At 39.3% G+C, this 24,294-nt stretch overlaps 1 protein-coding gene across 3 annotated transcripts in view; it reads right to left on the bottom strand.

Moving 5' to 3' along the window:
- Positions 1 to 24,294, bottom strand: part of ARHGAP15 (Rho GTPase activating protein 15) — a 331,196-nt gene that overhangs the window by 144,776 nt on the left and 162,126 nt on the right. For all 3 annotated transcript variants that reach the window (XM_052792286.1, XM_052792285.1, XM_052792287.1), the window contains 2 exons: positions 17,996 to 18,094; positions 15,973 to 16,099 (listed from right to left, as the gene is read on the bottom strand). In XM_052792286.1, coding sequence (XP_052648246.1) covers positions 15,973 to 16,099; positions 17,996 to 18,094 — 226 coding nt within the window. The remainder of the gene's footprint in view (positions 1 to 15,972; positions 16,100 to 17,995; positions 18,095 to 24,294) is intronic.

The following is a 24,294-nucleotide window of genomic DNA, read 5'->3' as shown; positions in this document are numbered from 1 at the left end:
GAAATAAATGAATAGTGTGTTAAATATCACTACACACTTACATTGTGAAACAAACCGGCACTCCCCTCATGGCTTTTCTTGGTGGTATTTGTACTATAAATATTTAGAAAAGTAAAGCAATATTTCTGAGTATGTGTTGGATTTATAAAGGAAGATCATACCAAACTAACCTGATATCTTTCTTTAACAAAATAAATGGGGTTTTTTTGAAAAGGAAAATGCAATAGACCAAATCTATCTGGACTTCATTTGTGCATATGATATGATGCTAAATGGGAAATTATTGGTTATACTAGAGAAGATGTAGAGAATTAAAACAGTAACTGTGAAGTGACTAAATAAGGTATTAAAATGAGCTTCGTTGAAAGGAGAACTACTGTATTGATGGCAGGTTACCAGTGCAAGTCCTTAAATATTCTTGGAACTGACCTTTGTGTTTTCATTAACGACTTCAACAACAAAAGTAGAAGCATTCAAAAAATACTCGGTGACTCAAGGCTGGGAAGCATCAGCAGTTGAGACAAGAACCGGGATATCAGACTAAATCTTCGTGACTTTGAGACTGGAAGTTGGAGAAACCAGATTGGACCTAATACTACCCAATACATCATCAGAGAAGGATTAATACAAAATACTTCCCTCTTATGAGTGTGCAACCTTGGACACTCAGGTGTGGGATGGGAATTCATGCCAGAAAAGGTGCAGGCAGTGGCCGTGAGAAGTACCAGCAGAACGGGCTGCTGAGCTTTCGAAAGCAGACGGGGAGCTTGGCGCGTTTGGCCAGCTAGAAAATGGCTGAGAAAGGCTGTGATTGTTCTCTACGAATTTGCTGGTGGGGGTGGGAAAAGGAGCAGGAGAGAAGAGGACAGCAGGGAGGGAGAAGAGCTGTTTAAACTGCAGAACAATGTTGGCACAAGAATAAATGAGTATAAACTGGCCATAATACGAAGTTCTAAAACACCCTTTCAAAGAAGTCGTGGTGGCAAATAAAATTAAAGAATTTAAGATGAAGCTTAATAAATTTAAGAAAGGGGACACAGAACACGGTACCTTGTGACAGGAGGGACTGGACTAGATCACCCAGGACACGCCAAGCCTTTCTTTCCACAATGTTTTTGGTATTGTAACAATATTAGAAATGCTATTATACACACTTAACTTGAATATAAAAACCACAGTGCCAGAAATCAATGGGTTCGTTTTATTCATACAGTATGACCAGTTTATGTTCATCTAATGTAAAACATGTGGGACTTGGATGAAATCTGCTGCAGTACACAAAGTCAGACTATTCAGGCTCTAGGAAGAGAGAGTACAGCGTGCTTGGGAAGAAGAAACTGGTCTCTCCAAGCTCGTGTCAGGGATTAGGACTCTTGACACAGTCTCTTTGCAAAAAGTAGCTGCAGCCCTTTCTCCCCCTTGAAGGGAAGAGGGCAGTTTTGTACGAGCACGGATCACTGAGGACTTGTCTGATCTAGAGCCTAGAGCCTCCTTCAGTACCTGCTTTCTGTAAATTTTCAGGTCAAAAGTGACCTAATTACAGATGAATATGGGCAAAAGGCAGGAGCATGATGGAGAAGCTTTTTGCGTTTGGCGTACTTCTCTCCTTTAGAGATGGTTGCTAAAATTCCCAGAAAAATACTCAATAACTTGTCTAACACATAGGAGTTGAAGAGTGGTCCTTGCCCTTTGCTACCTGGGTGACTCTGCGCTGCCCTGTTCCAGTGCTTTCAGCCATAAAGTCTCATCCCACTCATATAAAACACGATAGTTATTGAGGAAAAAAAAAAAATGCAATATTTGAATTAATGACTTCAAAGTTGACATATATAATATAAAAATACAATTTAAGCAGACTTCCCAAAAGAAAACAAACATGCAATTAAAGGTTGAGGAAGGCAGAGCAAGGAACTGAAGACTATTTCCAGATTGAGTTGAACAAGTAATTTACAAGTAAGGCATTCAGGGTTTTTTAGAACATGGAGTTCTGTTTGTTTTCTTCTGTTGTGGAATATATGTCAATACTTTCAAGTCTTTATGCTTACCTCCTGACTGAGTTAGTCTAAAAAAAAACCCTCCTTTTCAACCTTTTGCAAATAATATGAATAGTCATCACTTTTACACTAAATAGCTCAGACAAAAGGACAAGAAGATTATACGGTTTCTTTTTCTATCAGGAGCACCAGATAGACTCTTATGCCAAAAGAAAACCCTTCTGAGCGGCTGGGTACTGCCGGCCATGTGTGCACTTTTAACTTCAAAACCTACATAGAATTCTGCCTTATGCTTTGGAAAACAAACTAATTATCTGTAGAGAACAAGGGAGACTTGGCATTGCTGTATTTATATCACCCTTGTTAAGAGTCATACAAATGATTCATATATTTAAATTTAGACACGCGCTTGGATACCTTGTTGAATCTTTTATTCAGATCCGATCTTATGGGACCTTTCCAGAAAGAATATCATACCAAAGAATTTTCTTTTTACTGAGACTCTTACCAATTACATTTTGTACATCTAAATTTAAAAAGTAAATTATTTTAAAATTTAATTATATTTCCATTGCACTCAGCCTCCAATTACATTCATAACCTTATATTTTTTGACCCACGATGAACTTCTAATGCTTCTCATACAATAAAGGATAGAATTCATAGTGCAAAAGTTATGGAAATCAACATGTTAAAATTGTTTATTGCCGATGAGAAATGGTAGTGACATTCACCTGTGTATTTGTTGTTTCAAACCACAAGTTCCAGTATATTTTTCCCTTTAAATGCAGTAAGTTTAGTACTTTCCAGTGAATGTAGATGCGATAATTTATGAAGGAGAAAGGCACACCCATTATCTTGAAAGTAATCAAAAAATATCTAGCCAAAGATCTGAAATCCATTTGCTGTACTCTGTTTATATGTCGACTCTACTTTATCAAATTACCTCTATCTCAATTAAATCATTAGAGTAAGTATTATTGAGCAAAAGATCATCCATGAGCTCACTTTTAAAAAAGAATAAATGCAAGGATTTAAGAATCCTTTTTACTCCTTACCTTAGGTGAAAGTTCTGGTAGGAATCTCCAACCTCTATATTCACATAAATATAAGCCTTAGACAAAGTGACCTGTACTGCCATCAACTTCATTTTATGTTTCTATAGAAATGATTTCTCTTTGTTAAAGCACAATTGATTTTCAAACTTTTCAGCAGTTACAGCTCTTTGCTTACAAGGTAGCGTCAGAGTTGGGCTGCGAGGACACGGGAAAGGCTTCCACTAAAGGTGCTTTAGGATCAGGTCCTACAGTTCAGTTGTGTAAGAGCAGATGGAAACTAGAGGTTGTCCTCTCTCTTCCTTGCGCTACCTAGTGCAGCTTTGGCCAAGGTGCAAGGTTGATCCGGGAACGACGCTGCTGGCTTCCTACAGCACCCACCCCGTCTCCTAAATCTGACGGTGGCTCCTTCCCATCACACAGGCAGCGGAAGGGCAAGATCTGCGTCGCCCCAGTTAAGACGTGAGTCCGAAGGGGGGACGCGCACGTGGTCAGCTGAAAGCGTGAGTAACCGGGACCCCAGAAACGAGCACGTCCTACGCTGCTCGTGCAACGAGCGTGCCGCACCAGTAGCTGGGACCCCAAGTCCGCCTGGCCCTGGCGTAGGGGCTCGGCGGGGGGAGACCTCCGGAGACACTGCGGGGCATGCGGTGACATTTAGTGCTTCATCCAGTCTCCCGAACAGCTGCGCTGGAACAAGCTGCCTGGGCAGGCAAATTATTCCTACATATCACGATCTTTTTCTGGAATTAAATCAGGCCAGTCATCACAGCAACTTTGAAACACTTCAGTCAGCCACATGTGGGGTTTGCATGGGTGCACTGACTCTGTGTTTAACCAGCCCTGGTTAAAATTCAGGCAAAATGCTACAAAGATACAATAGAAGACTGTTTTAGCTTTAAAATTAATGTTCCAGCTGACAAACTGCACAGGGGCTTAACCTACTTTAGAACATATTTAATAGCATAATTTAGTCTCTAAAAAGAAAAGCAAAATAACTAATGATGGACAAATTTAGAGGTCGAATCTAGTTCAGATAAACATTCAAAAGTTCAGATGTTTAACCAAACCTTATCTTGTCCATGAAAAGCCCCAACCGAAGAGCTCTATCAAATATAAGCAAAGCATAGAAGATTGTGGAAACTTGCCCTTACAGAAGGAAAACTATTATCAGGAACCAGCACCTTATTGCAGCACTCACGTGTTAAGCAGTTAAGCATCAAAGCAAAAGCAAAACATTTTCAGAAAACTGCTTCGTGGAAGTAGTAATATTTGGATGAAATCCAATACAGAGAAAAGAAAATAATATTAAGGGAAAAGATAATACAAATGCAATTAGGCTATCAACCAATAAAACTTAATCTACGCTTGATAGTTGAAACCTTCCAAGCTTAGAGAGAATAAGGAAACTGGAGATCAGAGGACTCTGCCTTTTGAAGTCTTGCTGTCCAGATCCTGGGGACCATTATCTAGCTGAGTATTTTAAAGACATTATGAATATTCTGTCACAGAATTAGAAAGCTTTATTATTATGAATGACCTGTAACATGAGCAGGGACAGCTACAGATGAATTCCAAGTAAACAATTGTTTGGAGAAGGTGAATTCTGCTAACTTAGTTTTCTGGACTAAAACCCGTGAAATAAAAGTTGCCTTTTTAAAGAATATTTTCATTGTGGGTTATTAATAACAGAAAGTATAACTCCAATGGATCCTCTTAATCCTCGCATTCACCAATGACAAATGATTTCTAAAAAAGTGTACCAGATGAGATGAGGCCACTGCTGTGTCTTGTCTGGCACTGTTTCTCATTCAGCAGGCAATATCTACCACAGTACCCCAGAGGAAAGCAAAATTCAGACAAATGATGCAGCAAACCAATGATGCTTCAGGATCCTTTCATTTTCTTTCCCTTTCCCCATGTCACCGCCTTGACTCCTTTCTGCTTAAGCCTGTCCCTCACCTTTTCTTCTGTCTCCATCCCTCAAGACACTTGGGCAATTAACAGAAAAAATTTACTTTTTTCATATTTGAACCCCAAATTCAAACTATCAGATGCCCCACATCTGAAACCTAGCAAAATATTTTTTAAGCAAGACTTAAACTTTCAGTTCAGAAATGACTAACGTGTAACTTACACTAAGGGCAAAGTTGCAACAATAAATCAAGTATCCCACTGTTTGTAATTGTGCCTTAATAGCAGTACTACCCTTGATCCATCATACCTCATGATCTTCAGATAACATTATATGAGAATTCAGGTATTACACTGTTTTCATTATTTCTCCATTAATTTTTAGCGCTATCTTTTGATTTTCATTCAAACGCATCAACTGAAATACCTTCATATGAAGAAGGGAAGGTAGGAGCATTATAGCACCCTGAAATAATCATCTTTAATTTTATATAGACAAGAAAGATACTATACATATGCTTTCACACAAAAATATATGCAAAGCTTATTTTTGCAGGAGCAGAACTTCTTAACTTCTTGGAAACCATAGCGATGAGACAAAGATTTTGATTTAAGTGAATGTAGAGCTTAGATAGGAGACAGTCAAAGAGTAATCATGAGATCATCACCTGCACTACTTAATATTTAGTCAACTTTCTGGTCTTTCTGGCTAGCCCTTCCCAAGAGAAAACCTGGGTGCTCTTCAGGAGCCAGTTTACCCCAGAGACTCTTCCCAAAAGGTATTATGGACAAGGCAGCACCAAGTTTCTTTGCCTCTGCTTTACTCTGCCCTCAGAAGGCATTTTACCTTCAAGCCTAAGATCACATGTCCGCATATCGGACACGTTCACCACAATGTTTTAAAAGCACCAGGCTGGTGGGATGCATATAACCATCAGTTTATATCAGACACGCACATTAACAACACCAGGCATCACAAGGTGACCAGAGAAGATCTGAGGAAAAGCTTTATCTGAATAGGACGCAGCCAGCGTGGAGTGATGTGGACGCAAGCCACATGTTCCTGCACCTTGAATGAAGTCTTTTATTATAGATACCCACCAAGCTAAAGGTTAGCTCGCTCTGATTTATATTTTTGTACCTCAAAGCCTGCTAAATGGTAAATGATTCAGTCTGCATCTGGCTGCTCTCCTTTTCTGACCTGCCTACATCTGGCCACCTTCCCCTAGGCTCTGGGTCCTTGGACTGGAGTATAACCTTCTTCAGCAAAAGTGATTACAAAACGTACTATCACTATGTGATTGCAACATCTACGAGCTATAAAGCTTTATATGCAGAGACATACTCTCTCTAGCAGGGCTTCACACCTGCACGCATTTTAAACTGTTTCTGTGTTCTGAACAACATGCATTCATGAATTTCATGACAATTTCATGATAACCTTTTTTCTCTCTGAGGGTTTTTTTAAAATGTATTAGCACTGGAATATTTCATATTGCTTTAATTTCATTTATTTTAAATGTGCTGTTTGAAAAGAGTTGCTCAGTTTTAGAAGAATGTTACTTTTCTCTATAAATTGAACATCTTCAAAATTAATTACAAAAGCTGCTATCACATGTAGGAACACATTTTATATGCTATAAAAAGGCTTGAGGCAGGCTTACTCTTTGTTTTTCGCGGAGAATGCATTGGTTGCAAAAGTTTAAAGGACTAGATGTTCTGGTGGTTCGCTTTTCATCTCTCAAAAAGTGGCCATGAAACAGATAAATACAATCCCTAGCCTGTATCAGGTGAGCCATTTCCATGTGGAAGAGTGAATTCCACTTCCCACGGCTGTGGGAAGACCTTGCCTTGAATATCCATGTGCAAGAAATACGGACTGAAACTGGGGCAGATTCAGAAAAGGGCTGTTTGAGGTGATCAGGAAAAAGAGCAGCAACCTATCGTAGGAAAGACAACTACAAATCTTGGCTGGCTTAGTCTACCAAACCAAGCAGGAGAAGGAATAAGACTGCTGTCTGTAACTCTATTTGGGGTGGTACACCTGAGACAGAAAAGAACGGCCAAAAATAAAGAGCTAGCTTTATTTTTATTAAGAGAACACATTCGTACCTCAAGTCCATTTAGGCTGAAAATTAGAATGCTTTCAGCTTGAAAAACTGAAGTTTTGGAACATTCTTCCAGCCTGAGCTGAGGAGCAAAAGCATTACTACTGAATTCCATTAATTATGAAAGGAATCAAATGAGGTAGTTGTTTTCAAGAACTGGGGAATTGATTCAATGCTACAAAAAGTCTGTCTGAGGCAGATAATGCTATGTTACACTTTTCAATAACAGTAACGCAAGTGAATTCCTCTTGGGTGAATCCCGGGCACACTTAAGACAATGGCCAATGGAATTAATTAAATGGAGCCAAATATCCTTGGTGGTGAGGGGAGCTGCTCATATGTCATAGTGTTCTCTTCAGCATCAATATTTAAAGCCAGCTAGTTGGAACCTTTTACTTAATTGAGAAACAATACAGCATTTAACCCTTCAGTGGTATTCCACCCTTTGGCTCTCAGAGGCACGATCCGTTTATCTGGCACGTCAGCAGGCAGCTGGTGGGACAAATAGGAGATCCTACAAAGCACATCCCTTTTTAAAGCGTTAATACGCCCTGTCCAGGGGACAGTACCATGCGTTCATCCATTAAGCCGGTCTTTAAATATTTGGGATTGGAGGTCATAATTTAAATTAAATACATCCTCCAACCTGGAAGGTACAAGCATTTAAATGATTTCACCATGGGGAAAAAGGTGATTCTGGGCAGTAGGTATTCCTATCTAAAGCCTGATTTACGGTCTTTCTAATTGAGCTTAATTTAGACTTTTATAACCTAAACCCCTCCTTATTTCTGTCGCATTCCTCCCAAAGTAACAGGAGGATCGCATCTGGATTAGTTATAAATAGTAGTGAAACCTCAGAATAGAGTGTAGCGTGAGAATCATTTCTTTCTGGCTACAAACTTGCAATTGGGGTAGGCATTTCAATAATTACCATGAGAGGCTTCAGAATTAGGCTCACAGGAGTGACAGAAAGCTGGGCTGGCTCTTCCTTCCCAAAGAACAAAGCTCAGCCAGTCCTTCTCACTTGCTCTAATTCTGACCTCTCTCCAAAGGCCGTAGCCTAAAATATTTCCAGTGAAAATGCCTACATCTATTGAGGTGTTATCAGTTGTCAGGCTATATTCTTTCCCCATGGAGGCAAAATATGGAGATGTACAAAAATGGGGATATACTGACGACGCAGGTGATGGAGGGTCAAGCAGATGTGCCTGTCTGCATTGCCTATTGCTTTAAACGATAAAAATCATGACATTTTGCACAATATACATCAAACTTTAGTTTTACCTCCTAGTATAAACAAAGATCTACTTAGTAAGGGATTAAGAGGCTGCACCAAATCAGTGCAAGACATGTCGGGTTTGGGGGCTTAAAAGTGATAGAGTCAGAGTAAGTACCTTTTCCTCATATCACAGGAGTCAACCTCACTTTTAGTACATGGAAGGGGCACAACTGCTTGACTCCAATAATACCTAAAATGCTCATGATTTCATTTTCTGAAGCAAATGCGTGTTTGAAACAACCGCTACACATTTTTCCAAAACGTAGTTTTCTTAAATGGCATCAGTATGCGTAGTTCAGTAGGAAAATACTTAACGTAATCGTGACTATCCAAGTCCCTGCTTGCCTCCATATCAAATTTATCTTGAGTGTGCATGTAGGAGTTTATTTTGTTAAGAAAAATATATGGTGTCTCTCTCTTCTTTGTTCCAAAGAAGAAATATGGATTTGTAACTCTTTTTTTTTTCTTTAAACTTAAGTCCTTCGGTAGTGTTTTGAACAAACCTAAAGAGATTTTAAGACAGACATTTTGTATTATAACATTCCCATGGGTCATATGTATGATCGTCTTTACTAAAGCTCCTTTCAGTCCCAGTTGAATAAATATGCATTTTATTGCACTAATCTTGAAACAACAGGAATAAAGTTTACCCAGGTCTTTTATACCTCAGAGAACAAAACAAATACTACAAATCTTTAGAGAGAAAGGATATACAAAAGGGCTTGAGGTGAATGTTTCAAAGCAAATACTCTTTAAACGATGTGCAAATTATTTCAGCACTTGAACATGATTTATGAAAGGGGATTAGTCCACTGAAACAAGAACCCAGTTTAAACTGTTGGGTTTCAAAGTCAAAGATGAGAAGCGTTTGCTGGAAAAGGCAGAAGAAACCGGATAGTAATCTATAGTGAGGGTTTCTGATTGATTTTCTTTAACTAACTCAATCTTACATTAGCTATCACTGTCATTCATACTTAACTGTGGTGGGCAGTATAAAATACCTTCTTTTGTGATATAATTCTCCATAAAAATGAAGTATGCAATAGTGATAATTAAGTAATAATGAGGTAATTAATAACTCAGTGACTAGCCTTCTATTTACTAGTATGCCCTATAAATGAGCACAAGGAATATGAAACAATTAAAGATTATCCAAGCTCAAACAGATAACTTTTCCAGAGAGTTGTGTGTCAGTGAGCAGACCAATGAGTCACAGGTCACATCTATAATACTACACTATATTATATTATAATATTCCCACATACTCTTCACGTAATGGGTAAGAGCTACTCTTAAGTACTATAAAAATGATCACTTTTATGTAATTGTAAAGATTAATAAGTGAGCTAACTTCTCATGGTTCTATAATGACCCTGCTGTTCTAGTAGGTAAAGGAAAATTTAATGATCCTGCTCAGATATGATTAATATCTAACTTTTTCCTGACTAAAAATCTGGACTTGGTTCAATAAAAATGAATTAAGTGAACATGCACTGATTTCCCTGCCAAATGTTTATATGGAAGTTGGTTATGCCCAATTTAAAAATATGCTTTTTCAACCCAAATAGTAAACTCTGGAAGGATTTTGGAAAGTGAAGTAGAAATAAAACAAAGAATTAAGGAAACATTATATTATAATTGATGGAAACAGTATATTGAAATTCAGGAAAAATCCTTTTTTTTTTTAAGAACTAGTCACAGCCAGTTGTGATTTTGGGTGCAACATAATCTCCTATTATCAGTGGAAGTGACACAATTTGTTTCTGAATTTGGCACGGTTTGTTTCCCAAATGCCAGTATTATTACTTCTTTGTTGCTGAATCAGTATTTTCTTAAGCTTTAAGAAAAGAGCATACCTATAGTAAATGTTGCAGAGAAACACAAGAGTAAAAATATGTCAAAAAATAAGTTTAGTCCCCGTAGTCCAAATGAATGCTGCCACCCTCCATAAACATTGTGTTGCATTTTCTTTTTGTGGGCTTTTTTCAGTATCTGGAGCTGACTGCATTCCTCTTGATGCAATAAAAATAAATGCCACAAACGTACAAGCTGCAAAGTGACAAAATTAACGCTGCAGTAAGAAACTGCATATTTGCATATAGTTTTCATTTTGCTTTCCCTTTTAATTGTTGTCATTGGTAATGCTGCACTAATATACATTACTGCTTTGTATTTCTTGGGTTTATTAAAAGTAATAAAACTGACCTATACGTAATGCCAACATTGTAATGTAATAATACTCCCTAAATGGCATCTCTTTGGCTTTCAACTTCACATCTAACTGAAATAAATGGGCTGGGAAGGGGAAAGAATTCAGACCTCATCAGAGCTAACAAAGAAATGGAACGATTTCCCACTTCTGCTGCTCTAATTAGCCTCCTTATCACAGAAGCAACCCTACGTAGGTGAAGGCCTCCGTGAGTTACCACAGAATCTGGCCCTCGACAAGTTTGGCTGAACCAGTAAAACCTCTCACGACATCCCAAGGTATGGTGTCCCAACCTTCCATCCTCTTCACATATTAGAAAAGACGACAGAAAAATCACCCAGGCTCCTCTCTGAGCACTGCCTGTAATTAGGTGGCCTTTTTCTAGGATCTCTAAATGATGCTTTCAACAAAATAAGTTTCTGGCTTTTTTTCCTCCTGCTCTTACGCAGCCGAAGCCTTGCAGATACGTGTGTTTGTGCCCTGGTAACCATCCCTTCCCTCTGCAGAGAAACAATAGCCTCAGCAAGGCGGTGTTTCCCACAGAAATATCCAGTCGTGTGTGGGGACAAACTTTAAACCCTCGAGCAAGCCCCCAGAAAATGCTTGAGCCAGGGAAGGAGCAAGCACCATACGGAGCCAGAAAGGGTTAAAAATCCACTGAGTTTTCCGTTTCTTCCATCACGTCCACCGAGACCAAAATGGGTTTCTGCTGCTGGTTTTTCCCCCCCACACATTGTACAGTCTTAATTATCTAACAAACTGCATTCAGAGATGATTCTGGATGTTTTAGTAATTACTTAGGAATATTTACATGCCGTGCTTCGAGTTTCAAAATTCAGCCTTCTGAAGTATGAAAAGTGAGTGAAATGAGAAAAGCAACTTTGGGCAATTTTAAAGCACGCACAGAGTCCTTGGCTGCATACTGGGGACAGGGTGCCTGACTTGAACTCTATCTTTTAAGAAACCAAAGCAGATTTCAGAGCCCGGATGACTTTGTAGCAAATACTTCTGAAGACAAGTCAAAATTTTGATCTAGAGGTTATTATTTTTTTCTTGATTAAAAAGATGTTAGGAGGCATATTCCCAGACACTGCCCCGCGGCCATTCCCCGGGGAAGCGTGCGAGGGCTGCGGCATCCCAGAGCGATGCGTCGCCTTTTGGGATTAAAAAGACCCATCGCTCCCTGTTGAAAGTGCAAGAGGAATTTAGGAAAATATCATTATTTGAGTTGGCCGGTGGCCAGGGTGCCAGGGCTAAGACCCCAATCCTAACGAAGAGCGGAAAGGAATCCCAAGCCTGCTATTTAATATGCATGACATGTCGGGTTGGCTGTCAACTTTTCCTTCCACCCCCTGCTTTTGTCCACTTTTTCCACCTGTTGTAACTTGTCCTTATTGAGGCTGAGAGCTGGAATTGTCTTACTTCGGTGTCACATTGTGTCTGGCACAATGACCCCCGGGTCCCTGGCTGCTATTCTCGAGACACTAAAGTGATCATGAATAGCAATAATACTGCACAGGCCATCAGGACTTTCCTTTCCACATATATATATATATTTTTTTTTAACCTTTTTTTTAAAATCTTGAAGCTCTAGTTGTGGCACCTCAAGCTAGAATTCAAATGCGGAGGCGATTTTCCAGGATCTGTCGCAGGGCTGCATGACTAACCACCGGGTTTTAAGTAAAGTGTTCTTGAAGATAAGAAAAATATGCGAGTAGAAACAATAAAAATAATGCAATTCAATCTTATCAATTCAGGCAGTTCCAGCTTTTATGTGGCAAACAAGGAGATCAAATTGCATTTATCTAATATCACAGATTTTTTAAATGTCTAAAATATTTAATTATTTTGCTTTGGCAACCTAAAGCTGAGGAACAGATTACTGTTCCCACTACATAAGGAAATAACTGACAACAATTAGTATTTATTCTTGTTGCTTTTGTAATAAAAATAGAATTCCATCACTTTCAAGGAAACCTAAAATATTAATAAGAATGTGATGAACTGAGTAAATGTGACGCCATAAGGAAATGATGGAGAACAGGTTGGAAATATAGTGCTTTGGGAATGGATTGCATTATCAAGCTTGTGATTGTGCATTTTGACAAGAGCAGCCCTCAGATTGATACGGTAGCCAAAGGGCACTCTTCCTACTGCGAAGCCGTTTGTTTCCATCTGGAAAAGGGGGAGTAGAAGGGGAATTGATCCCCTCCGACAATCGATAGCAACTCCAGCCCAGGCTCTTCCACAAGAGGTCACTCCTGAGTGACAAAAATTCCCAGATGATGGCCAAAATGCGAACCGCAAAGCCAGCCTGGACAGAAAAAAGCAACGCGGGGCTTAGCAGAAAGCGGGGATTGGTTTCGTTGCCCACAACATAAGTGTCCTGACAGGTCCCGGAGTCCATACGCACAGTAAGATCTCTTGGTTTTGGGAGAGCTGAATGAGTTCTGGGAAGCTTGCAATGCACAGAGCCTTTCCCTACCTCCCAGGTGCCGTGAGAACATCTCTACTTTCAGTCTAACCCAGGTGCCTGGTTTCATGTGGTATAAAATTAACGTGGCAGACCACCTACCAGCAGACCCAATTATAATTGGCACTAATTAGGAGGGGTTTTGGCAACCTTAGGAGAAAAAACCCAAAACCTACAGCCTGAATGATAACTAAATTACTTGGAAATTATGAAGTCTGCCACTAATTTTAAAAATTATTGGTTTAGAACAAGGCCTATTTGCATAAAAAGGAGCGGTGCTGCGAGGCAGTTTTCTTGCACCAAATGTATACTTCTTCTAATGGGAGAGGTTGCTAGGGTGAAAAACGTGTTCTTTCTGACCCAGCATTAGCTGCGTAAATTAAATCAGTGAAATAGTTGGCATCATAAAATAAAGAGTAATCTCTTCCCATGTATTTGAGAGCAGGATCACAGTTTTACATATTTTGGTAGTGTTCCCCAAGGCCATCTTTGGTTTCTTCTTAGCTCAAGAAAACTTCAGTTAGAACATGAGTTGGATCCAAACTGGATGAGAAGCCACTGAAAAGCTGCGTGACCAAGAAGACGGACACTCTGTGAACTTTGGAAATTGAGCCTGGCAGTTTGAGCCCAATTTTCAATGAAATCAGTGTCTACAGCTCAGAAAGCATAACTGAGAATTACCATTTGTCCTTGTAGTGTAAGCAGAAGCAATTAGGATTAAACATAAAAAACAAATTCCTGCTACTAAGTCTCTAGGGGCAGTCTCCCCAGTTTTAAATGAAAGAGTAAATTACTGGAGTACTTTGGTTAGAATATACCTGTCCTTTATATACTTGTGCTGCTAAAAAAACCCAATGAAACTGCAGTACCAAGTCTAAAACTGGACACTTTTTGCAGCCCTTAAAATGTAGAGAAGGTAAATACAGATGAGTCTGAACTGTCTGAACATTTCATTAAAGAGTATCGGAGGGGGTGGTGGCCTGCAAACACATCGGTTGCTCGTCTTGCGTGCTAAACCGGAGGAGTTTTAAGCCATCTTTAAAAAATCTCCTTTGTTTGGATTTGGCATCGGCAGTAGTCAATAATATAAGAGCACTATAAAATTATAAAATCGTTAAACTTTGTGAGAACTTTATAAACACGCTCGCAGATATTGCACATATCTTCTCTGCGCTCTGCAGTCAAACTGGACAATGAAACGACCACCTGTTAACTGCTAACAATGTGTCATTACCAGTTCTCATGCCTTTTTAAAGCAATTTTGGCTCTAGCTGCCGATAATTCTGGCTACGATACTTGTGTGAACATTAAGGGCACAGAAAGCCAAAGGCAGAAAACTGACAATACAGTTTGTGCTTAGACTACTAATAAGTAAGTGAATAATATGATTTTTCTAATTCCACATAATTGCTTGATCTCAAGGGGCCAAAAAAAAGTTCTGAATACATATTTTAGAAGCAATCCAATCTACAGTGTTTAAATGCAAGCTTCGATTCAGTGAGATTTCACAGCAGATATTTTCACGTTTTTTAATAGTTTAAGTAGCCTTTAACAAAACAGAGGTTATTCAGGATTCTCCATGGTTTGAAAAGAAACGTAGACTAAGTCTCTGTCACTGCTCGTATTTGCTTTTTCTGTTTTGTCTGACAAATTATCATTTAAAGATATGTGAGAAGTCTAAATAAATAAATAAAAAATCCCCGAGTGCTGAGACAGTTTATGGGCATTTTGCTATTAGCTACAGTAAGAGCAGAATCAGGCCCTCAGAACTTACCCTGCTCTCAGTCTTATTTTTCTTCCTCTGAGAAATGCAACTTAACACAGAGTACAAAGATATTGGGACAATTTTTCACAAGCTACATTCAGGCTACTTTATATTTTATAACGGAAAGAAAAACCTTACCCCCCCCCCCCCCCCCCAAATCTCCAAGATAATAGGAAAACAACAACAACAAAAAGCTTTGGTCTGCAAAAAGAGACTATTTAATGAATCTCTGTATTTGTGTGTGTACGGGCGCACGCATGTGTGCATATATTTATGATTGCATGGATAATTATCATTAAAAATAGCTATGTTGGGTCTTTCTAAAGCAACTCTTTTCGTAACATCTAAGGCTTTGATCCTGCACTGAAATGCGTGCAGGCAAATTCCTGCACAGCACTTCAGTACCTATAGGTATCTCGTAGCAGCATGCGAGTCTAAAGCTGTCACGGCGCTTACATTAGAAGCAGTATGTGAATCTCCCGCCTAACAAAGAAGAAAAACAAAGATTCGAGAGAGAGGGTGAAATTAAAAAAAGAGCTGAGTGAGTGATTCAGGGTCACCACCAGCTCCTGCATCTACTGCCCACGATCTCGTGAGCATCTCGGCACAAACTGGGAAAGGAAAGTCTCAGTGGAGGAAAACACATCCCTGCTAGTTTTAGATCACTTTCTTTTCTAATCGCACTGACAAAAATCAACCTCGATCCCTGGAATTTACCTTCTATAAAATTATAGATATATCACTGATTGTCGGCAACAGAGGATATGTCAGGTCTTTCAGCAATTCAGTGTATAAATATACAGCAGAGAAAATTACTCTGGCAATTTGAGGTATTTTACTAAAATGGAAACAAAGCAACTGCAACAGACCATTAACATAGGACTCATGTTGCTTATTTTTAAAAATAAATGGCTTGAATAAATGTCTTTGCTCCCAAACAAATTTATTTTGCTTAGGAGAGAATGTCACCCTTTAAAAGTGTGGAGCTAGTAACTGTCTTTACTTAAATGCAAGTTATGTATATCAGCACAGAACACATTCAGCTTTAAAATTCTCAGTGATCTTCCTTACATTCTGTATGTAATAAAAATTATCTTACCCTGTAATAGCATAGTTATTTAAAAAGGAAAGAAAAAAAAAAAGAAAAAAAAAGGAGAAGAGAAAAAAACCCTTACTTAAAGATTTTCTGTTTTCAGGCTTTGGTTCTTTGGATTCAGTGTCTAAGCTATTCAGTAATTCGATGCTGGAGGATCTTCTGAGCTTGAACTCCAAATTTCTCGATGTACAAGTCCGTTCTTTTTGCTGGGAAAAGAATATATATATATATATATATATATGTATGTACATATGCGTGCGCTTTTAATAAAATTACTATTTGTAAGAACGAAGCAAGAGATTACAGAATGCCAGTACAGAATCAGAAGCTAACAGACACGGACACAGCAAGTGATGCAGTGAGTATATAATTTAAGGAAAGTGTAATGCAAAATTTGTCATATGGCAGAGCTTTTATGGCCCTGACAGACTGATCTTAATTTCTGAGATAAATTCCCATTTAAGTGAGCAAAACAAAAGGCCTACTTCTTTAGGCTTTAGAGACCAAAATTATTTCCACATTGCAGGCTACTTCCAAATGCTCACAAAGAGGAAGGTTGTTTAAATTGCCTTTCTGGTTTAGATAGTTACAATAAATATTCTTGCAAGCACAATTGCTTCCAACAACGTTACAAATTTGGGGTTGAATTCTGCCGGTCTAAGCTTAGGAAAGAGGGGGGAACTTCTCTCTTGCTCTAATTCACTGGCACACAAAGCGACAGGGACCATTAATGGAGAAAAGAAGAAAAAATAAAAAAAAAAGGAGATGATATTTTGGCTAATCACACATCTCTTCCCACGGCGTTTGGTCAGGTGAGATTTAGCCAGCCCAACGGCCTGGAAAGCTGCAAGGCTTCCCACACTCATTCAAAGTTTTAAAACCGAAATCAATAACGGGTATGAAAGGGTCACCGGGCGCTTCGTGGTGGCATCCTGTCCTGCGCAATAAGCGAAGGCAAACCTTCGCCGGGACAAGCCCTGCCCTGGGGTACCCTCAACATTTACAAGTTGTGCCCCACCAGCCGCTGCTGCTGCGGTTGGCTGCACGTTCAGAGCTGCTGGTGCCACAATATTACCTTAGTTGCACTAAAAAAAAAAAAAAAAAAAATCAAGTCTATTAGATGTTTAGCTGAATAACATGCAAAGGAAAAAAAAAAAAAAAGTGTTCTGAGTCTCCACGGAAAACTCCACCCCAAAATCTTCAGTAGGATATCAATATCCTCACGCACCCAATGAAATGCACAATATGAAGACATACATCATCAGATCAAACTTTCCTTGGCTGATTATAGCCTCAGGGTAATATAATGTTTGTAGCTCTTTAAGGAAACAGTAGCCCTGTTCAGATTAACCCTTTCAAAGAGGCGGCCTCTGCCCGCTCTGCCAATTCCATTGCAGCAAAACCTCTGAAAAATGCAAGAAATGGGGATATTTTTCTCTCACCAGATTCTGCAGCGAACAAGAAAAGTCAGTGCCCTCTAAAAAAAAAATGATCTTGGATCAGGCAGGGATAAGAGGAAGACATTTGGAATTTGTACTGAGAGTGGCAAAAAAGAAAGAAAAAGCTACAGCTGAATCTGGTTTGGTAATTAAAAACTGTTTTAATAAAACGCAGCCCTGCTTACTTCTAGTAGAAAACCCCCAGCCTTCCTGGGAGAATAACAGCAATCAGTTACAAAGGAATATTATTTGCTAGTGTTATTCTTGTGAATAAGTAATACAAAAAATCATAAAAGGCTCAAATGTATTAATAGTTCTATTGAAGATTATATACTGTAGGCTGCATAAACAGAAAATGCAAAAATTCATTAGTTATTAAGTGCTTGTGTGCTTTTACAACCCTCAGCAAACCAATGTCCTTGTTATTTCAGAGAAATAAATGTAGCGTTCCGTTTCGAGGCAAGAATCAAATGACATTTTTGTTCAACAACCTTGTTTATCTGACATTTTTTAGTAGATTTGCATACATATTTTTATATCCTTCAGAGAAAGGAATGTCTAGCTAGCTGCTGACTGCCTAAAACCTGTAGAGATGCCTAAGCAAATGAAGTTGAAATTGCTACATCTTAATTAATAAAGGTAACAGCCAAAACAAATACATACCAATCTGTCAATTGCATTTTTGATAGCGTGGAACCAATCCAATATGAGAAAGTCGATATCCGACTGGAGGAGGAACTCGTTTCCTGACACTGTCGTGATCTGGGGAAGGCATGGGCACACACAGGTAAGTAAAGCACACGCCAGACAGATGATTTGCTTCTATTTTCTCTCCTACTGCTTTTGCTTTGGACCAAGAATTATCTCCTGGAGTGCTGAGTTACTGAGGAGTTTTGAACCTCTGTCTGAAAACTGGTTTGAATATGTCACAACAAACGAGATATTGTCTCAGCAATGCAACCACTGAACACAAATAGTGCAAAAATAACAGGAATGTGACAAAACTTAAGAAAAGCCAGGAAACTCAGTGTTACAAGACACAGTTCAAATGGAAATCAAAGCACCCTGAAAACAAATGAATGCAATATGAGAACTAATTCCTGTTATTTTCAGTTTCTATTTCTATTTTGGTATTATTATTTTTATATCTGGTACCTCCATTCTCGAGTCTACACATTTATTATATACCTGTGATTCCAGAGTCCACCTCCAAGCATTTTGGTAAAATTAATAATATCACTCTTTTTCACATAAACAAAAAAATTACCATCAAAGATGGCTGTAGCAGAGTAATTAGGAGCCCATTTATCATGAAAAAAAAAATCCCCAGTTTGTCTGAATAGAAGTCGATTTACATTTTTGACCCACTCACTGGGAATATTTATCAAAAGAATATTCAATCCCCTGATAATGCTGTTTCACTGCCTAACAATATTTGGCGGAAATATGCATGCATATTCTGTTGGTCTGAACTTCTGTAAACCACCGTGATAATAATGATATATCAGTTTGGGGGTTTTTTTTACATATATATACCTTTTCACCAGAGCAGATCTCCAGGTATTTGACACAGCAGGTCGAAACGACCATTTTACAGATGGCAAAACTGAGGCACAGAGCTGTGCAGTGCTTTGCCCCAGGATTATTTAGCAGAGCCCTGGTGTACGTGGCCACGGAGCGTGATCCAGGGCACAGCAGCCCCGCACGTTTTCAGACAAGTGAATGGAGGGTGACATCTCCACCGCATTTTGCAAGGGGCAGGAACTCATCCTGCCCACGCTCCAAACCAGCTCAGCTCCTGCCGGCTCTGAAACCAGAGTTTTTTCCTTTATTTTTTGTTGCCAAGAGTTGCTTGCACAAAACTCGGTAGGATCCCCACATGGGAATTGCACGCTTGGGTTTCGGTGCTTTGGGGATGCAGGTTTAGTCTGCACAATGGGATGCTTGTTGGGGCATGGTGTTATTCAGGACCAAAACCTTTTCAGGTATTTTTGGGGAAATGGCTGAATACAGTGGAGAACAGAGATTTGTCTCTGACCAAAGTGTGAGGAAAAGCAGAGCAAAGCCGTTAAGAGCTGGCGCAGCCTATTTATGTAAATCCATCAACCTGAAGCGCTACTGTTTCACCGCATCTGCCCCATGTCAAGAGTTTTTACTAAAGCATAAAAGAAACAACAGATCCTCACCAGCCTGGGTACTCCCCGCATCTTTCTTAAAACAGAAATACTACCAGGAAAGGAAAAAAAAAAAAATACAAACCAGCTTAATGTTTTATTAATTGTTCTATAACCCTCCCTTTATTGAGGAAATGCCTGTAAGGAAGGTTTCCAAAGTCATCAGCATTAAGGAAAATCCCGTCAGCACAGCTCCAGCGGAGACATCCTGTGAGAGCGCTGCGGAGAATGTGGGAATGGTCCCCCAGCGCGGGCTCGGAGGCTGCCCGGCTGCAGATGTTCATCCCGTCCTGTCCGCACCCGTCGGGGCGAACCTCCAGCCACCCCATTGTTCCCCGTGCGCCTGGGAGAGTTATTTATTGGGGAACTTTTAATTCCCTTATTAGTCCACAGCCATAACGTTAATCACTACTCACACACTCACCGTCCCCTTTATCAAAAGAACAAAAAGAAGGTCAAAATTCAACTTAAGGTGAGTGGTTAAAAGAGCTGACCTCCAGTTCTGTGCCCGGCTCACACGGCGAGGTTTGGGTTCAAAATGTATTATCTTATATCACAATTTATGAATGTATACATGCAGATATGAATGAGACTAAACACAGGCAACAATTCAATCTAATGCCTCTCTCCCAGTATAAACAAGTCATTATTAAAATTATAAAACGGAATAACATTTTCAAAGTAAGAGCAACATATATAATTAGATTCACTGTATTCTGAAGGCTTAAAAAGGACACAACATAGTTCAGTCTTCCGTTCAGTAAATTCAGACTTTATTAAAATACGAGTATTCAGCACTGCATAAACATTTGCACTGTATGATATGCAAAAGAGATACTCCATTGCTAACAAGACCAAAGCAAAATACATGTTGAAAGTTTCTTTGTCTGAATGTGTTATTTTGATAATCATATATTATCAGTGGTTTATGAGCAAATCTGCAAAACCAGATCATAGAATGGAGGGAAGAGAATTCATTTAAAATATACTTTCTGTAAGATATAGTTCAAGTCCTTTTCTTTCTTTCCTCAGACTAATCTTCAGAGTAACTAGACAGTTTCAAGAAGACTGCTACTGCTCTCTACAGTTTAAATGCATCCACTCCTTAATTACAGTCAGTAATTGACTTTGTTCTGCTCCATTCCAGTCATTCACAGGAAAGCAGTTCCAAAGGCTTTGGCTGGTAAATCCCATTTAATGTGCAGGTTTCCTATCCCACTTTTATATATTACCTCCTTAGGATTTCTGATAAATGGTTCTTGGAAGGGATTGCTAAACCATATTTGCACTTTGAACAATCGAATTTTCAACACCCTTGGGAAAAGACATCAGTAAAGAATGCTAGCTTTGACTAAACCTTGTGATTGAACAATTTATGATCAGAGCCCTAAATGATGTATAACTAACAAAAAGCATAAATTGTTCAATATTAAGGCGTGCTAACACACCGTCCCTGCATCAGGCACTGCTGAAACAAACAGAGGAACCGGAGAAACAAATGAAAGACAAATCTGGGAAAAAAAAAAAAAGAAAAGAGAAGAAAAGAAAAGAAAAGAAAAAATGAAGTGGTCTAGATAGAGCTGCCAGTCTCCATTGTGCCAGGTACTTCACTTATTTAAATATTTCCTGAAATCCCTCTCTCTTTGCCATCATTTTTGCAAAGGCTACAGTCTGGAACTAGCATTCCCTTACCAGGCAGAATTATGACGCTGCTGTCGGCAATAAATACCCACAAGGAATGACAACTGACATTAACCCCCTTAGTTGCAAAGGGTGTACTCTTCAGGTTGCTTATAGAAGAGCCAGGATGCCTGGATTCTCTTTTTCTTGCTATAGGACCTTGGAAAAATCACTTCAAAGGCTGAATCCGCTCACACGGTAGTTTTACAATGAACTGTAGTAGAGTCCTGCCGTTAAGCATTGATCCGCTGAAAATATCGGCTCACCGCAGGTAAATGTGTGTTAAATTCAATACACTGCTGGGCTGCTAACAAAGTGTGGGAAGGGGGGGGCAGGTGTGAAACACTTTTTATGATAGTCTACTTGTGGCTTATTAAGGATTTCTCTTGTCACGTTATAAAGCTGCAAATGGAGGGGTGAGCTTCTTTTGCATGTCACCGTAATGATGTACCAAGGTTGTGTTCAACAAGTTCCTATGTTATTAAACAAAAAGACACCTATAGAGCTCCAGGAAATGTGGAACACCGTATCTAATTAATCCCATTACCATTTTATAAAACATAAATATACCTTGGAACCTACCCAGGATCAGCAGTTCTTAAAAATCCTACAAATCATATATTTTTCCTGTGCTAGGTTGTGCTCTGGGACATGCTATTGTGCCATGCCTGGCTGTGTTCCTCCAGGACTTCCAAACCTTTAGAGATCACCTGGATCACCTTTTAGAGAACGTCTCTGAGATTATTCCCTTTCACGGTATACCTACACCAATGGAAAACAGGAGATAAAAGCCAGAAAAGTGCCATAGCATAAGCCCAGGGTCTTCTGTCCACAGTCTTCCTGCAAAATTTGGTCTGGGGACTACTGCAGCGCTGTGAAGAAAAAAGTCTCCTTCATAGTATCCCTCTAGTTCTTTACCAATACACATTTCTATAGATACATTCAATTCTTACATTTATTTTAGCAGCAGAACAGGGATGGAGGCAATTTTAGCAATCCTACTGATAGGCGCTCTATGGAGATATGGAAAAGTGTGATAAATTCACACAACAAAACAAAAATACAAACCCCTATTATTGATTCACTCACTTCAAAGTGTACTTATGCATCTCTGGTGGCTCTAACTATTATTTGCAGTGATGAACTATTTCCAGACAATGCCAAGAACAAACTTTAATACAGGAAGAGAAGAATCCTGTGGGGAAGGCGAAATGCAGCAAAACCCCCTTCGTAGTCTGCACCCTGCAGCAAAAGGGAACAGAGCGAGCAGCTCGGGAAGTGTGGGGCTCACGTATAGCTCACGTACAGCCACCAAGAAACCGCTGCACACTTCTTATTTCAGCCAAATACTGAAACAAGCCATTCTTCCACTCCCTCTGAACGCGGGACAGCCAGAAAAAATGCTGGATTATTGGGGTGAAGCTTCATATAACCTACCCCAGTGGTTCAGCGTTGGATTATTGGACGCTTTTGGACCATGGAAACCCCACCAGATGCCAACCCGGTGCAGAATCCAGTGCAGAAAACCTAAATTTTGAGGTCACCTGGGACTCCCACGGCTTGTGGTGAACACTAAGTGATTTAAACTTGGATTGACAGATACCTCTGCGTGCAGAAATTCAATAAAATGTGTTCCTCTTGTTGCACTGTGCATTGGGATTGCTGCCCTTGATATGTGTAGGAAAAAAAGGAAATGTGAGTCGCCGGAGCATTTCTAGCTCAAAAGCTAACACTCTTCCCTCTTCCCACCGCTCCCTTCATCTCACCTTGCTCTCTCACAAGGTTTTGGTTTGGTTCAGTTTTTTTCTGATCATGTTAATCATCCTGATTCCCCATAATGAAGAGGAATCTAGGCTTTTCCCTCTATTTTCCTGAGATATTTTTGCAGGATGGGATTTAGCCACCCAACCCATGTACCACAGGACACACCACTCTCCATCTGCATGGCTGGGAAAGGAAGGGTGGGAAGAGAGTCAAAAAGAAAGGAAAAAAATAAAGAAAAAAAGGCGACTAGGAATTCTCTCTCTCTTTCTAGATATTCTTAAAACCAAAACCAAAACCAATATCGTCAGAAGATAATATAGCTTGAGAATAAACACATAAAACATAGATACTTATGTGTCCACACCCACAGTAGAAGTAGAATTAATTGAAGTTGGGAGACACTATGCTCCTTAGTGGTTTAATTAACTGGATTTGAATTAAACAGGGACAGAGATATGTAAGTTTTTAAAAACATGTCAAAAGTCTAACTGCATTTCTGGAAGTTGATCTTAAATTCTTTCTCACAGATAATCCAGTCTCTTGGCCATGTTTGTGCTGAATGAGCGAGCAGCAGAAAGGATAAATAAAATATCTCTCTGTGTTGTACCGTAAGGAGCTGAGTCTAATATTCAAGAAATGCAAATAAAAGAAAACAAAAGGATGGGTATTGAGCTGCATTATATTCATACTGCATCACATATCCATTATATGATTCAGCCTATCAAACAGAGGTAGTCATGGTTATGCTGATAGTTAAATTACTTAAAGGACTCTAAGATGTTTATGACTACCAAAGAAATTTCATTATCAAGCAGATTGTCTGTCTCATATTACAGTCTGGCTTTACCAATCTAGCAGTCCTTTGGATGTCGAGCAAAGTTAACATTGAAGTGATGGGGAAATATCAGCTTGAAAGAAAAGGTCTTCAACCAATCTTTCAAAAAAAATGATATTTGTTAAAAAATTTTGTGAGAAAGTATCTGCCTTGTGTTCCCAATGTTGCTAGATGTTAAGTAAATATATGCTGATTGCAAAAAAGTTGCTTTGGCAACTCTCTTATTAAAATGCATTTGTAACCCCCATCTGTCATGAAAGTTTTGAAAAGTTTGTTTACTTTGGATAGCCGCCTTATCCAGGGTTACCCCAGCATACAATGATAGCAGTCTTCAGAAGTTGTGTGAGGAACAAGCCACTGGGGATCCATTTTTGTTTTAATTGGCACACACAAACACTTTTCTGGTCTGTCAAAAAGATCAAGCTAATATGCATGGCGGGTGTTATATTCTCAGCTTTTGGGAGTAGTAAAGCTCCCTTTATTTAAGTAATTTAAATGATAGACTGCAA

This window comes from Harpia harpyja, chromosome 7 (assembly GCF_026419915.1).
Source record: "Harpia harpyja isolate bHarHar1 chromosome 7, bHarHar1 primary haplotype, whole genome shotgun sequence".
In the NCBI taxonomy this organism is placed as follows: Eukaryota; Metazoa; Chordata; class Aves; order Accipitriformes; family Accipitridae; genus Harpia; species Harpia harpyja.
The sequence above is the reverse complement of the archived record's forward strand: the minus strand, read 5'-3'. Positions and strand labels throughout refer to the sequence as shown.